Consider the following 15,830-nt stretch of genomic DNA (forward strand, 5'->3'; position numbering starts at 1 on the left):
TAAAAAGTAACAAAGTTCTGATACATTCTACAACATGAATGAACCTTATTTGATCACTGTGGTTCTACTTATATGACACTCTGAAACTATAGGGACCAAAATCTGACCAGTGTTTGCCAGGGGCTCACCTGGAGTGAAGAGGTTGATTACAAAGGGGCTGGTGGGAATCTGGGGGAGTGTTGAAGTTCTTTTATATGTTTGTATCTTGTGGTTGTTACACAATTGTATACACTTCTCAAGAGCCACAGAACTATATACTAAACAGTATGAATCTGCTGTATGTAACTTATACCTTAATTTTTAGAAATACAGGAAAAGTCAATTAGTTAAATAATTAGTTAAAAGATATAGTGAATGAGAAAAGCTCATTTACAACAGCAAGAAAAAAGATAAAACATATAGAAACAAACTTAAGAAATTTCTATGTAAAAAAGCATGAACACTCTTTAAAGACACAAAAGTAGATCTGAACAAACGAAATGGTGAGAACACCTCAACACCATCTCAAGACGTCAGCTCTCTGCAACTTAATATACAAGTTTAATGCAATTCAAGTAAAAATCCCAGCGAGCTTTTTTTTTGACATTGGTCATAAATCAGAAGCCTATCCTAAAGTTCATAAGGAAAGAAAAGTACACAAGAATATGGAGGAGAACATTGAGATGGAAGAGCTCTGTAGGGGGACTAGTCCTGACTTTAACGTATATACAAAGCGGCTCTAAAACAGATGAATAAACAGGTCAATGGAGCAGTCAGTGGAACAGAAGTTCCAGAACAGCCAAACTACACCTAAAACTCTAGTATATGATAAATAAAGGTGGTATCTCAAGTTACCGAGGCAGTGATAATCTTTTTAATAAATGCTGTTTGGATTTAAGTATTACCAGAGATAAAAATATGGATACCCATTCAGAAAAAAAGATAAAATTAGATCCATTTCTCAAAACATACACAGGAATACACAGGAAACATACACAGGAAGTTTATTAAGGAATAAACTTCAAATGGATCAGAGATCTAAATGTAAGAAATAAAGCATTACGAATAGAAAAAAAAAAGCATGGGGAGACTATAACCTACATGTGATGTAGGGGAAAGCTTTTAAAATGTGACTAAAAGTCCAGATGCAATAAAATGAAAGAGTAAATTTTACTATATAAAAATAAAAAACGTTTGCCTGGCAAAAAAAAAAAAGCCACAATAAGCAAACTCAAAAGACAAATGACAAAATGAGAGGAAATATTCATAGGATACATCACAAAAAATGACTAATATCCCTAACTTATAAGGAAAGTTTAAAATTTGAGGGGAAAGAGACCAAAAATGCTATGGAAGAGACTACGCACAACTCTCCTCTCCCAGGACAAGCCAGGGTGGTGAGCACCTACCCCAAGACAGGTGTAGAAGGACCGAGGCCTCTGCACCGCTTTGCCCACTACGAGGCAGAGCGTCGCGCGTGCGCAGGACGCCTGGTGGGACAGCAGGATCTCCCCTTACTCCCCGCCCCCCTGGAGCCCCTCACTATCCAACCTGAGGAAAAGCGCCAGGAAGAGGACGGGATCCCTGGCTCCTGGTGGAACTCTAGCTCATGGCCTTCAGTCTTTTTGGGCTGAGGAAGTACAACTTGGAGGTCAGTTCTTCAAAGGGTCGGGGGCCCCAGCACCCCAGGACGCATAGACCAGCAGCGGCGGGGGCGCAGGCGCAGCCCTCCTCAGCTCTGCTCATCTGCCCGCACTGTCGGGCCCTGCCCCACCCAGCAGGCTGTGCCTTGATCTTCTTTCGCTTTCTTTTCTTTCCCCGCCCCCGCCCCCCCCGGTACGCAGGCCTCTCACTGCTGTGGCCTCCCCAGTTGCGGAGCACAGGCTCCGGACGCGCAGGCGCAACGGACATGGCTCACGGGCCCAGCCGCTAAGCGGCATGTGGGATCTTCCCTGCCCGGGGCACGAATCCGTATCCCCTGCATCGGCAGGCGGACTCTCAACCACTGCGCCACCAGGGAAGCCCTCGCTTTCTTTTCTATGAAAATCGCTTATAGCTGTTTTACGATTATGTCACCTTTTTGGGACAGATGTTGCTGTTAGACAAATTCTGGGGTCAAAATCCTGGACTCTATAATTCATTAGTTGTGTAGACTCAGTCAACTGCATCTGTACGATGGGCAGAGCTGTAACTACTTCATGATGTTGTCATGAGGTTTAAATGAGATAATGTCTGTAGAGTGCCTCGCATATTTTATTTTAAAAAATCAATATTAGTTCCCATTTCTGCTGGGCAACCCATTTCTACCCCACCCCACTTTCCCTACACACTCATCCTCAGAAAAATACACTGGATCCTTTGCATGCCCCCTAAGACAGGGATAGAATCAGGTGTCCCTCCGGCCTGACATTATTTAATGTCATTCAGCCAACATGTAGTGAAGGCCCTGGCATCGTGTTAAGATTATAAAGATGATTTAGACATGGATCCCTTCTCTCTGGGGTAAGTGTATTAGTAAGGGGAAAGAAAAGCAAAAAGAAAGAATACACATTTACTTGCTGTATCTTGAAAGGTCCTGGCAGGATGTAGATGGTATACTCAAAATGGGTAAGTGGATTTTGATATCACATCTGCATTAATAGAGATATGTGCAATATATTAGGAAACCAGAGAAAAAGTGGTTCATAATTTGGAGACAAATTAGAAAGAAAGTTTCTATACAAGTGGCATTTGAGTAAGAACTTGAGAGATGAAGAGGAGATTTGTAAGAGGAGAATGAGGTGCTAGGCCATGAGAGGGAGAGAGAGCAAGAGAGAGTGAGAGCACACCCTTGTGCGCAGAGCAAAGGCCAGAAGAATAAAAGTATAGACTGTGGTTTGGAAGAGTTGGTAGTCTGGTGTGAGTGGACCATTAGTGGCTTGGCGGGGAGGAAGGGACATGAGGTAAGCAAAGTAGAATGAAAAATACTTGACGGCCATGCTGTGGAGTTTGAACTTTATTTTCTAGGTCAGTGTCCTCAAAATGTGGTTCCCAGACCAGCAGTATCAGCATCATCTGGGACCTTGTTAGGAATAAAGATTTGGGGGCACAACCTCACATCTACTGGGTCAGAAACTCTGGGGGTGGGTCCTAGCAATCTGTGTTTTACTGAGCCCTCCAGGTGATCTGACACGAGATCAGGTTTGAGAAGCACTGCTCTAGACATCAGGGAGTCACTAAAGGCACTTCATCAGAGGAGTGATGCAATTGGAGCTGTTTTTTCAAAAGATAGTTTGAGGTGGGAGGAAGAAGGGAGAAGGGGACAGAGTCTTTAGGGGGCATTCCAGTGATTCTGGTGAGGGAACTAGGAAGATGTCAACTGGACAGTGAGCTTTGAAATGTGGGAGAGGCAGGACTGGGGTATGGGTGTGGACAAAGAATGTCACCTGCCATTTCAGTGAAGAAAGGATGTTTTGGCTCTGAAGCCATCAAACACTGCAGCTGTCTTCCCCCACCCCTGACCCCCACAGTGCACCCCAAGGGGAATTCAGGGTGGAGAAAAAGAGGATACTGGCTCTAGATAGTGAAGACGCATAGTTTAGTGCTTTTCTATGTATATGCCTTATTGAAATTATTCCTTTGATATGCATCTTAACTTGCAAAGCAGTGGCACAGGATGGGGTAAGGGGTGAGAGCCCAAGGCATTGCATAGCATTTTATCTTAGTTTGTTTGTTCTCACCTTCACTGACCTGATGTGCACCTCCCCAACAAATTGTTAGCGTCTTACTCTTTGCCTAGGGCTCTGTGTTTTAGAGGCTGCAAGTCTCAATTAATAGAAAAGGAAATAGTGCCCAACTCCCATATGGAAATCAAGGCAAAAACAGTACTAAACCAAAAGATAAGTGTAAGGAAGTCCAACAAAAGTTTGGTTTTTCTCCTAATGGCTGCTCTGATGCTATCTGTGATGTTGTGATTTATAATAAGAATATATGTTTGGTCTTCATCCCCATTTCTGGCACTGAGCTCCTAAAACCCTTGAAATTTCCGCAGTGCCGAGAGTGAAAAGGGTTCTTTTGTTATGTTAATGAGGTGACTTTTGGGAAGCACCTAAGGTTGGGGGCTGTTTGCCAGAGAAACCAACCGTGATTAGAGGGTTGGAACTTTCAGTCCAGGGAGAGGAGAGGGACTGGAGATTGAGTCCAATCACCAATGACCAACGACTTAATCAGTCATGTCTATGTTTTTAAGCCTACATAAAAATCCAAAAGGACGGGGTTTGAAGAGCTTCTGGGTTTCAGTTCACTTGGAGATTTGGGGAGAGTGGCTGTTGTCCAACTGAAGTTCGTGTGCCAGATGCACAGTGAGGCCAAACAAACTGAAATGTTGGAGTTTGGAATGGAGAAAGGTTTATTGCAGGGCCAAGAAAGGAGAATGGACGGCTCACCCTCAAAAGACCCAAATTCCCTGATGGTTTTTGGGGAAGAGTTTTTATCGGCAAAATTGGGTTGGGGAGAGAGCTGCAGGGTGTGTGACCTCCCTCTGATGGTTTGGTGGGGACGTAACTGGGTGGTGTTCCTGGAATCTCAATCATCAGCTGTCTGGTTCCAACCAGTCTGAAGTCCACATGCTTGTTTTCAGCCTGAAGTTACCATCCTCCACCTGGGTGGGGACCTTAGTTCCTCTAGAAGAACTCAGAGGTGATAAAAGAAATTTTCACATGTTGAGGTAAAGGGAAGTCATTCTGGCTTATGCATGAGTTAACTTGAATTTTATGCTAACTAGAATAGCCGGTTTGTGGCCTATCAAACATACACTGTACATCTGCTTTAATTATTAAAGAAAAGGGTGCATTGACCAGAAGTAAAGAATGTCCATGTTAAAAATAAAGATTAAATGCCTCCCTTCCTGGGATGCCAATGCTGGTACTCCTTTGATGATGAGAATACCTTCCCAGGTGCGAAGGCCATACTACTTGCTGTGTACGTCCTGATGTTTTTTGGGGTTTTTTTGTTTTTGTTTTTGAAACCTTGAAGGAATGTATCCCTGACTTGTTTGATGTTCTTTGTTCTGACAAGACATAAAACTGTGCTGAAAACCATGCTTCTCCAGAGCAGGTCTCAAGAGTTATCTGAGAGGCTGTCTTCTGGGCTATAGCCCTCAGTTTGGCTCAGATAAAACTCTTTTCTAAAAAAAAAAAAAAAAAAAAAACTCTTTTCTATTCCTATTATAAATTGTTTACTGATTATTTTTGTGGACAGAGATATGTATCAGATCGTTATGTATGCCCCTTGAGGAGGAACCAGGAGCCTGCCCATTGCTGCATTATTGCTTCTTGACTGCCTTTCCTTTGTTTCTGCATTCCCTCACTCCTCTAATTAGTAACTGTTTGAATCTGCCCTTTGGAACTCAGGGAAGGTCTAGGAGGCTGAAACCTTTTCCCTACAAACAAGAAATGGGGGAAACGGAAATGCTTTCATACCCAGAAGAGCCCCACAGGGTTCTGCTCGGTTTCGTGGCGCACCTGGAAAAGGCATGGAAGCTCCATGGAGCTTTCCCCATATGCATCTCTTCCATCTGACTGTTCCTGAGTTATATCATTTTATAGTAAACCAGTAATCTAGTGAGTAACCTGGTTTCCTGAGTTCTGTGAGCTGCTCTAGCAAATTACTTGAACCCAAGGAGGGGGTCATGGGAACCTCTGATTTTATAGCCATTGGGTCAGAAGCACAAGAACAATCTGGACTTGCAATTGGCACCTGAACTGGAGGGCAGTCTTGTGGGGCTGAGCCCTTACCTCTGGAATCTGATGCTATCCCCAGGTAGAAAGTGTCAGAATTGAGTTGAATTGTAGGACACTCAGCTGGTGTTGGATTGCTTCGATGTATGGGGGAAAATCCCACACATTGAAATTGGATGCAGAAACTTACTATCTTTAGGGAGACATCAAATATCTCAATATTACTTGTAATTCTCTTTTTTTTTTTGGAGAAAAAGGTGCCTTAATTTGCTGGGGCCTAGTGAGCCATTTCAGTAATCCAGCACTAATGCTAAAAAGGTGAAACAAAAACTCTTGCAGCAAGGAGGGGCAAGTGCAGTTTGATGGGTTATAATGTAGAAGGAGAGAAGTGATGAAACCTGCAGCCTACCTTTACCTTTGTAGTAACCTATGTGTTAAGGAGGAAAAATACTAAGAAATGTGATTTTTACAGCTGAACGTGGCAGCAGTGAAGTCAACAGTAAAGTTCTATTGTGATACTATTTAGCAAAAGCTACACACAAAATCAAGCAAAGACATCTGCCCACATGGTATGTTGTACACTGTATGTATTGTAGGAAACACCCAGAATCTAAACCTAAGGAAGAAGAAGTGGGAAGGAACGCAATCTGTTTCTAAAGTGGATATAACTTTATTTATAGCAGATACCAATGATAATACCTTCTACAGAGCAAAAGCAGTAATCCGAAGGCTCACCAACCACACCATGAAACTTGCATACACATTGCAATCAAGGATCCAGACCTTAGCAGGGACCAAACTTTTGCTTTTTTGAAGCAAATTTAGCTAAAATATCCATAGATACAAAACAATCATAACTCTAAGACTTTAGTGAATCACCAAAAACTAAATGTCTAATCCGATTTTTTTTAAAAAGACATATCATTTACCTTAAACTTCCTCAACTCTCTGGACAAAGAAAAAGATTCTGGGTTTTTAAGTTCTTCAAACAGGAATTCCACAGAGGAAATCTGCTTTGAGCACTGTGCAGGAATCCATTTCTGAGAGCAGCTCAGAATAATGGGGAGTCCTCAGCCTCCTCCATGGAGGAAAAGACCCCTGTAGGAGACAGTACAGCTCTAGGGCACAGAAGCCTTGGAGCCAGACTAACTCCTTTGAATCCCAGAACTTCTGCTTATTAATTATGTGATCTTTGTCAAGGTACTTATCCTCTCTTTGCATGTTTTCTCAGTTATGAAACGGGGATGCCAATAGTATCAATCACACAGATATAAAGCTCTCATAAAGGGGACAAAATAAGTATACGATATTAACTATTACTGTCTGACCAAAAAAACTGTGTGTACACGTATCTTTAGGAAAAGAAAATGACATCTCTTTCATCATTTTTGGAGAGAGGCTGGGACATGGATAATGAGATAGTTTGCTATTAAAACTTTCTTCTGACTTGAGGAACCATTTAAAAGTAAATTTTGACATGTCCGTATTCTTTATGGTAGGCACGACTCTAGCCTTTTCTCTGTCCAGACAATTTTAGGGAGACATATTTTAAGGGAGAAAGCATGACGTGGTAGGACTTAGCAAAAGGGAGGAAAAGGGTTTTTTCTCATTTTTCTCATGAGAGTCTGTGGAGATTCCTGTGATTTATCTGTTAAAACTGCAAGCGGGGTATACATAAAAGTACAATAGGGCTTCCCTGGTGGTGCAGTGAGAGTTCGCCTGACGATGCAGGGGACACGGGTTTGTGCCCCGGTCCGGGAAGATCCCACATGCCGCGGAGCGGCTGGGCCCGTGAGCCATGGCCGCTGAGCCTGCGCGTCCGGAGCCTGTGCTCCGCAACGGGAGAGGCCACAACAGTGAGAGGCCCGCGTACCGCAAAAAAAAAAAAAAAAGAAAACGTACAGTTATATCCAGAGGGAAAAATGTTCAGAGATGGGTAGCATTACTAGGGCAGGGGAAGTGCACACCATATGGCAGGTTATAGGAATCAGCAGGGAGCAAGGACAAAGTTAGAGGCCGGTCAGAGTTCAGAGATCATGAGTTCTGGAGTAAGAAACTCCATTTCCCAAATAAGTGGTGAGGACTCCAGAGCTGTCTTCCTTACTCCTGCCTCTGCCAAAGATTTAGGGAACATGTTTCTCTGCGGGGTTACTAGCAACTTGAGTCAGGCAGCAAACATTTATTAAGCACCAACTGTTCACCAGGCTCTGTGTTGTCAAAAATAATAGCCTTATTCCCTTTATTACCAAGGTTGCTCAGTCTCTGTCCTGGCCACTCCTCTGGCCATGGTGCAGGGAGGTTAACGTCGGTCTCTAATTTTCCATAACCAAAGCCCTCCTCCCTCCCGACCACCCTTCACGTTAAGGTTTTACTTTTAGGGGAGGGATCAAAGAGCAAACAGACAAAACTGAGGGACTACCCGAGAGATGGCAATAAAAGGAGGATCCACTGACAGCTGGTACTTCAGCTGAACAACACAGATGATTTCAGATCCACAGCACTCCACCCCTCTAGCCTCCACAAAGATGACACGAGAATGAGGCACACTACCTCTGCAGCAAGATTACACAGATCTTCCAGAAAATGTAACACTCCAGAAATGACAGACCAGCAGATTCTTACACAAGGCACTTCTTCTTTTTTTTTTTTCTGGCTGTGCAGCCAGGATTTTAGTTCCCCAACCGCAGGATCGAACCTGTGCCCCCTGCAGTGGAAGCGCTCGGAGTCTTAACCCCTGTACCGCCGGGGAATTCCCCACAAACCACTTCTTGAGATGAAACAATTTTAACGGTGTTTTTACATAAGGATTTAGATTAGAATTTACTCTGCTTCTTCAACTGTGCCTTTTGCAAGCTTGGCTCAACTTATCCTTCCAATACCCTTCTTACTCAATTCCTTTATCCTTCAGCTCCTGTTTGACGCGTTTCAGATAGCCAGGATCAGGGTAGCCATACCTGCAGAAGAAAAAGGCCCTTAGCTTCATCACAGATGGTTTTAAAGAATCTGTACAGTAGGTCCCTGGCATTAGCATTCAGTGTTGCAAGTATTCACAAGCAATCCTGAAGGCTGATTTGTAAGTGTGCTGCCGTGAGTCATTTCACTAGTGAGCAGGCCTAGCTGTCTGCCCAGGATCTGCATTCCAACAAGACTTTAATTTTCAGCTCATGGTAAGCAATGACTCTTATAAGGTTATAATATACTATATTTTTAGGGATGGTAATCATTTTGCTACAGGAAGATTTTCAAATTTGGGAAATTAAGCCTTAAGATGTATTCCCTCTTGAATATTAAGGGTCTGAGGTATTCTATCTGAATTTCATAAACAGCAATTGGAATGCCCATAATACAACTTCCATCCCCATTAAGTAAGACTTTTTCTAGAGTTCTGTTAGCCAAGTGAATTTAGGATCTCTATGGACTCATGGGAGGGGAGGGTAGAAGAAAGGGTGATCTTAAAAGAAGACGAAGTAAATAACATTCCTAGGATCTACCCTTCAAATAGACATGAAACCCCAAATTAAATCACCTTAGATACCATTCATCTTGGATTCTGAAGATCTGCTGCCCACTGATGCAAAATTTATTAACTGTATGACACTTTGTGGTTGGGAGGGTAGAAGGTCATACGAAGCAATCTCTCTGTCTTTGAGATTATCACCCCAGATGAGCATCTGTCAAAACACGGCATCCAATCCCACTGCTAGAAACTGTCTCCTTGCAGTCACATCCTCAAATTGCCATGTTTTACGACCTCTAAATTCTGTTTAGCAGCCATTCTGTTTCAAAAGCTTCTCACCTTTCTGGTCCCCCAAACCTGGACGTTTTGTGGTGGATATCATTCCACGTAATGACATCTGAGACTCCTAATACTCGAGAGTCTCCCACTGTGAAAATCAGTTTTTGGTCAAAGGCCCTACGAAGCAGATGCAAAACCTCTTTTCCTTCCTCGTTATCAGGCAAGTATGCAGTTCGACATATTCCAGAAAATCTCTTTCCTGGGTTTGGGTGCTCTTTCTATATGAAGGCAAGAAAATGTCACATGAAAACATTGTGTCAGAATTTTACTAGATGTGTAGATGTGTTCATATGCATATAGAACAAACAAAAACCAACAAAAGTATTCAAGGTTTGCTCACGTTCCCCATAGAATTCATATTTCTCCTCTTTCCCCAAGTTCATGCTGGGAACACTGTCCACCTTCCTGACTTCCCCCACTCCAGCGCACAATCACCACCCACCCTTTCTCTGCCTTAATAGACACAAAAGATACCTAAATTATAAGTAAACATTGTTACCGTTATCAGCATTTAAAATCCTTGCATATGACCATGGAGGTAACTACCTGGGAAATCCACTGTCTAATTGGTAACAGAACAGTCCCTGTTGCTCTGGTAATCCCAGCACACTGGAAAGAAACCCATGGACCTCAGAAACACTTACTGTTTGTATGCCTCCTTCAATTCTGTAAGTAATCACAATGGTGCCATAGGATTCATAACCTGGAAGTGAGTCTCTTTTGAAAATGACACTCATGTTTCCATCTGGCTGATTCCCTTTCTGGACACCATAGAAAGTCTGGCACAGAGGACAGACTGGCTTATATGACAAGGCTTTGTTGATACAAGGGCTGCAGAAATCATGCTTGCACTTTGGCAGCACTTGTCTGTTACTAATGGTGTTCAAACAGATGGTACATATGTCCTTTTCCTTGTCCACTTCTGACACCTCAGAACTGGTAGAGTGCTGCAATGTTGGTGAAGCTGTTTCTGAATCATTACTATCAGTGTCCGTGGGTGTTTCACTCCATTTCTCTCTACCTAATGGAGACATTCTCCCTCTGTTAAAGACATACTGTTTTGCCTTTGTAAGGTGATTTGGCAACCCAATCAAAGTCACTGACTCTTGATTTAGCACAAAGTCTATATCTGGATGCCTTTTTCGAAAGTCATCAGAGAACTTGGTCCCACGTAAGTGCTTTCTCTCCTTGCCCAAAAGTTTCAGCAAAAGAACTTCTCTCATAATCTGACCTGAGACATGTTGATAGGCATCAATGAAACCTGAATAAGCATGCACAGACAGATCTAACTCCTTGGTTTTAGGTTCAAATAGAATGCAGGTTTTCTGACTTGTTCCCAAAACCTTACTTTGAGTGTCGTACTTCTTTTCTATCTGTGATATCTCCTGGAGTAACTCTGCTTCTAAAAGCTGATAGTGAGCAGTGTCAACCTCAATTCCATTCATCATGTGCTTGGGAGTCGATATTTTCACAGGTGCCTTGACAAGACTTTCAGAGATTTCTGAGGCAAGAAAATGTTTGGCAGCTGAAATGTCATATGCGGTCCCAAGGAGAGTTAATTCTCCTCCTTTCTCCTTTACAAGGAGCTTTGTAAACTGGTGATTTAATTCCTGTTTGATTTTGTGTGCCTGCTTACTGTCTGCCAGAGTAACACATTCCTGCTTCAGAGTCTCCACACTCTTCTGAAATTCTCTGACAAAAGACTCGCGAGCTGCTCTGAGGTTACCTGATTGACTTGAGGTGAAGTCTAAATAGACCACATTCGGAGAACTCTTCTGAGTTTTAATTTTTGTACCAAACGTTTTCTCTATTGAGTATATTTTATCAGGGCAGGTGTATGTGAAGTATTCAAAGAAAGCCAAGGGAACTTCAAAACGGTTGCTTTTTTCTTCTGACCTGGTTTTTGGTTCAGAGGGAGAAACACAGCTGTTCCCGTCCTGCTGATGGAGTGGCTCCCTCTCTGTTGTCAAAGGGGAAGATTCTCGTTTCTGCTCCTTTTCTAGGAGTTGTTCACTCAAGAAGCCATGTATTTTTTCAATATCTCTGAAGTCACCACGCACTTTCTCAATTCCTTCATGGCCCTTCACTCGCTCAACACTGGGGCAGAGAATGGCGATGTGTTCCCTCTGCTCTTTAGAGAACAGGTGACAGTTCAGTTCAGCTGTGACAGTAAGAAAGATCTGAAATTTTAAAAGGGAACAAATAAAATCTATTAGACATCCAGGTCTACGTTCCTCTCAGGAGAATGTCTAGAGACTAGAGAAATAACCACTGTGACTTCTTTCCAATCCTTTTTGCAAAGCATGCAATGTATTACAACCCAGAGGCACCCAGCCCTGTCTGTACATTAGAATGGCCTGGGGAGGAAAAATAAAAACAAACACCCAAGGCCCAAGCACATCTCCAGAGATTCTGATGTAAATGTAGAGCCCGGGCACTAACATTTTTAAAAGTTCCATGGACAGGAAGTCCGGATTCTAGAGCTGCCACTCTTGCTTTGACCTTGGGGAGTAGGGCAGAGGGAAGGCACTTCGTTCGACTTTCTGGGTAAATTGCTGTGTCTCTCACTGAAGAGTGTAAGCCTGGGAGGGAGCCATAAATCTGAGGATGATGTTTTTTCCTATTATTGTTTTTTCTCTTCTGCCCTCGTCCTTCTTTCTTTTTTTCTCTTTTTAAAAAACAAAACAAAACTAACCCCCTAACTGCATGCAATGTTGCTGGGCCCTCTAAACCCTGGCCTTTAGAGGCTCAAGTATAAGACAAACACCAGATTAGGTGAAAAAGGACAGAGGCAAATTGAATGTAATATAAAAGCAAGATTTCTAATGTTTTGTTCTCCCTCGAGGTCTTTGCACAAGCTATTTCCTCTGCATATAACATCCTTCCTCTAGATCTTCAAAATGTTTCCTGAATCCAGCCACTTCTCACACCTCCATCAGGACCACCAGAGTCCAAGCCATTGTCACCTTGCGCCTGGTTCACTGCAACCCCTCCTAACTGGACTCTGACCCTCCACTTCAGCCTCCTCCTAGATTCTGTTCTCCACACAGCAGCCAGAGTGATCCTGCAGAAATGTGAATCAGATCACTCTATTCCCCTGCTTAAAACCATCTAAGGAATCTCCTAACATTTAAGTTAAAATCCAAAGTCCTAACCTTCATCCCTCAAAGACCTGACTTCTAGGTACCTCTCCAAGTTCCTCTCTCACTCTCTATCTTGCTCTCTGCCCTCCAGCCACGCTAGTCTCTCTCTTTGAAGCTCTTGGGCTCAGGATGTGAGCTCCTGTCTGGATGTGTGTGGGGAGTGGGGGAGGGGGGGTGTCAGCTTTACACTTGTTTTTTTCCCTCTGCCTAGAAACTTCTTCCCCTAGAAATCCACTTAACTAGCTCCCTTACTTCATTTGTGTCTCTACTCAGAGGTCACCTCATTTGAGAGGTTTTTCCTGACATCCTATTTAAAATAGTAGTTCTGTTACTATCATTTATCCTGCTTTATTCTTCTTCCTAGCAGATATTTAACACTGGCAGATATTTTATTCCGTATCTATATGTTTACTATTATTGTCTGGTTCCCTCACTAGAATGTAAGGTCCCTGAGGGCAGGGTCTGCTGTGCTCCTGGCTGATCTCCAGCTCCTGTGACAGTGCCTGGCACACAGTAGGCAGTCCAATGACTCTGCATGGCTGGCCCCTGCTCATCATTCAAGCCTCAGGCCAAATGTCACCTCCTCAGAGACTCTGACTTCTAGTCGGAAATAACACAGATTCCTTCTCCTTCCTTGCCCTGGCCCTGTCAAGCTCTAAGGCGAAACCCCATTATATTTTCTCCTTAGCACGTATCACTCTCTGAAATGGTTTTATTTATTTTGTTTTCTTGTTTATTGTCTTTCTATGTACCTCTCCCCAGCAGGGACCTGTCTGTTGTGTTCACCTCTGTGTCCCAATGTCTACAACAGTGCCAGGCTCATAATAAATCCTCAGCAAATGGTCCTTGGACTGGAGAGTTAGCTGCAGGAACATACCTAGCTCCTTCAATACTCACCTTCTGGACACAGGAATCCACAGCGCTAGAAATGTCCTTTTCATTTGGATGCTTCTCACCAGGTCTTGCCCCTTTTCGTGACTGTGTCAAAGAAGACATCCTGGTGTTCTCTACTGCATTGTCATTGGGTTCCAGGAATATAGCCACAGGTTGGTTGTCAACCACAATTTGGTGCTTTCCTTTCTTCAACACTCCCTCCTTACCTTCAGTGGAGACATTAAATATATACATACACATAGAAATGGGAGCAATTTCAAATAATCCTCTTACTCATGCATCTGTACCTTGCCCCAACAACCCTCCCAGTAAGGGCTGCTCCCTGCATATCCTGGAATGGTGGGTTGGTGATAAGGTGAGGGAGCTATTCAAAACTCTAAAGTAGGCAGCTTAAGTTCTACTGTAGAAAGGAAAGCTTAATGATAATGGAATATCGTCCACTCATTAAAAGTCATGTTCCTGAAACTGTTGCCAGTTCCCCATTTCCCTGACACTCATTATGAGTTAAGTGAAAACAGCAGGAATCAGAAGTGTAGACTCAGTTTTAGAACTACTATGTGTTTACCGACATTCAGAGGAAAAGGCTGGGAGGAAATATATCAAAATGTTCACATTGTTTCTCTCCAGGTGGTTTTCTTTATTCTTTTCTCCCTTTTCCATAGTGAGCATATATAACTTTTCGAATTCTCAAAAACAAATCAGTGGAATAATTATGTAAAACATAAAAGTGAAATTCCTAAGTGACAAGGGCTGACAGGCGTCTGGGGGTGGCAAGCGTGTTCTGAGAGCTGAGACATAGGAGTCACGGCGAGGAGACTGCGAAGTATCAAGTTTAAGGCACAGTCGGCCCAGGTCAGAGACTGGGCACTTGTGAGCTCTGTCCTACTCTCTGGGTTTGCGCCTCTTGCCAGCAGGACCCCCAGGTTCCTGTCCCCCACCAGACTTTCTCCCGCCCTCTCTCCTAGGTCAGCTTGAACTGGGTCTGCATGGAGCCCCCCACCCCTCCCCTCTTCCCAAGGACGGTGGTTGCCCCCCAGCCCGGGCCCGCAGCTCACTCGCCCTATGCACGAACTGCACCCGGAAGGTGTCCGCGTTGGGGTCGTTGCGGTCCCGGGCCTGCACGGTGCACTCCCCGCCGCCCGACTCCCGGCTCTGGAAGTACTTTTCCAGCTTCCATGGTAGGCGGGTGCCGGGACGCGACACCCGCACGAGCAGCGGGGACGGCGGGCAGAGGTTCGAAGCCATGGCTCTCCGCGCGGGGATGACGCCGCGACTCGCGACGCCGCTGTGCCGGGCACTGGCAGGGGGTGCGTCGGGGCCCGCCGCCCTGGAGCGCAAAGTTTCAGTTTCGCTTTCCCGGAGATCTCTCTCGGTTCCCGGCAGAGCCGCACCCGCTCCTCTCTTCGGTGTCCTCCCTGCCGCGGACTGCCGGGTGAGTAGGTCCCGTCCCCTGCTCCCGGGGCGGTGGGGCGCCGAGGCGCCCGGGTCTCCTCTCCTGCGGACTCGGGCGGGGAACGGGCCGGGGAGAAGCGGTCGAGAGACGCGCCCAGGGCCAAGCCTCCCCTGGTGAGGATGGAGGCTGGGCAGATGCTCAAGTCAAAGAAAGTTTCTCCTGAGTTTTTGATTCCTTTTAACTCTTACTGTTGTTACTATTATTTGCAGCTGAAATGTAATACATGTTCTGAATTCAGGTTAAACTTACCTACATTTTTTAAAAATTTGAATTTGTTCACCTGCGTTGTGACACATCACATGTTACCTTCTCTAACGCTATGCTTTAGACTGGCTCTTGGGGCTTTTCTGCTCTCATTTCTCGATTTGGCCAATACAGAACAACTGCATGCTGTGCCCTGTGTACTAGGGAATAAAGGTGAAAGGGGAGGCACCTGACCTCACCTGCTGGTAAGGTGAGGTAGACTTGTGACTAAAAAAGCAAAATCTCTTGAAGGCCTTGATAGGAAGTTTGAAAAAGAATCTTAAAAGAGAGAAGGAGAGGGAGGGATGGGGAGCATCAAAAGCACAGAGACCACTGTATCTGAAGCACAGAGGGGACACTGAGGCCTTGGGAAGCTGTGATGAGTAAGGGAGATGACAGAGGAAGGGTCTAGACCAGTGCTGTCCAATAGAAATATAATGTGAGCTACATATTCATTTTAAAATTTTTGGTAGCTATAATTTTTAAATTACAAACAGATGAAATTAATTTTATGTTATTTAGCTCACTATATCCTAAATTAACCATTAGGCATGTAATCAATGTTAAAAACTTATTAATGACATATTTTACATTCTTTTTTGTCA

General features: G+C 44.1%; 2 protein-coding genes across 7 annotated transcripts in view; one reads left to right on the forward strand and one right to left on the reverse strand.

The window, feature by feature from the left end:
* Positions 1-6,344: 6,344 nt before the first annotated feature.
* DTX3L (deltex E3 ubiquitin ligase 3L) lies at positions 6,345-14,881 on the reverse strand. Of its 3 annotated transcripts, none has more exons than XR_004349608.1 (5): positions 14,585-14,808; positions 13,533-13,735; positions 10,137-11,672; positions 9,223-9,710; positions 6,345-8,650 (listed from the first exon to the last, which is right to left on the reverse strand). XR_004349608.1 is itself a non-coding variant. In XM_032629884.1 (5 exons), the coding sequence occupies exons 1-5, from the start codon at positions 14,772-14,774 to the stop codon at positions 8,581-8,583; spliced, it is 2,217 nt and encodes a 738-aa protein (XP_032485775.1). In that variant the 5' UTR covers positions 14,775-14,881; the 3' UTR covers positions 6,345-8,580. The 3 variants fall into 3 exon arrangements, 2 of the variants coding, with proteins under 2 accessions (XP_032485775.1, XP_032485776.1); XM_032629884.1 differs by having other exon boundaries at positions 9,493-9,710; positions 14,585-14,881; XM_032629885.1 differs by having other exon boundaries at positions 9,493-9,710; positions 14,589-14,669.
* The window catches only part of PARP9 (poly(ADP-ribose) polymerase family member 9), a 32,579-nt gene continuing 31,601 nt past the window's right edge, over positions 14,853-15,830 (forward strand). For 2 of the 4 annotated variants that reach the window (XM_032629880.1, XM_032629882.1), the window contains exon 1: positions 14,853-14,961. The gene's annotated coding sequence lies outside the window, so the exon portion shown is untranslated. The remainder of the gene's footprint in view (positions 14,962-15,830) is intronic. The other 2 variants (XM_032629881.1, XM_032629883.1) reach the window with 2 other exon arrangements.

The sequence above is a fragment of the Phocoena sinus genome, chromosome 4 (assembly GCF_008692025.1).
Source record: "Phocoena sinus isolate mPhoSin1 chromosome 4, mPhoSin1.pri, whole genome shotgun sequence".
Classification (NCBI taxonomy): Eukaryota; Metazoa; Chordata; class Mammalia; order Artiodactyla; family Phocoenidae; genus Phocoena; species Phocoena sinus.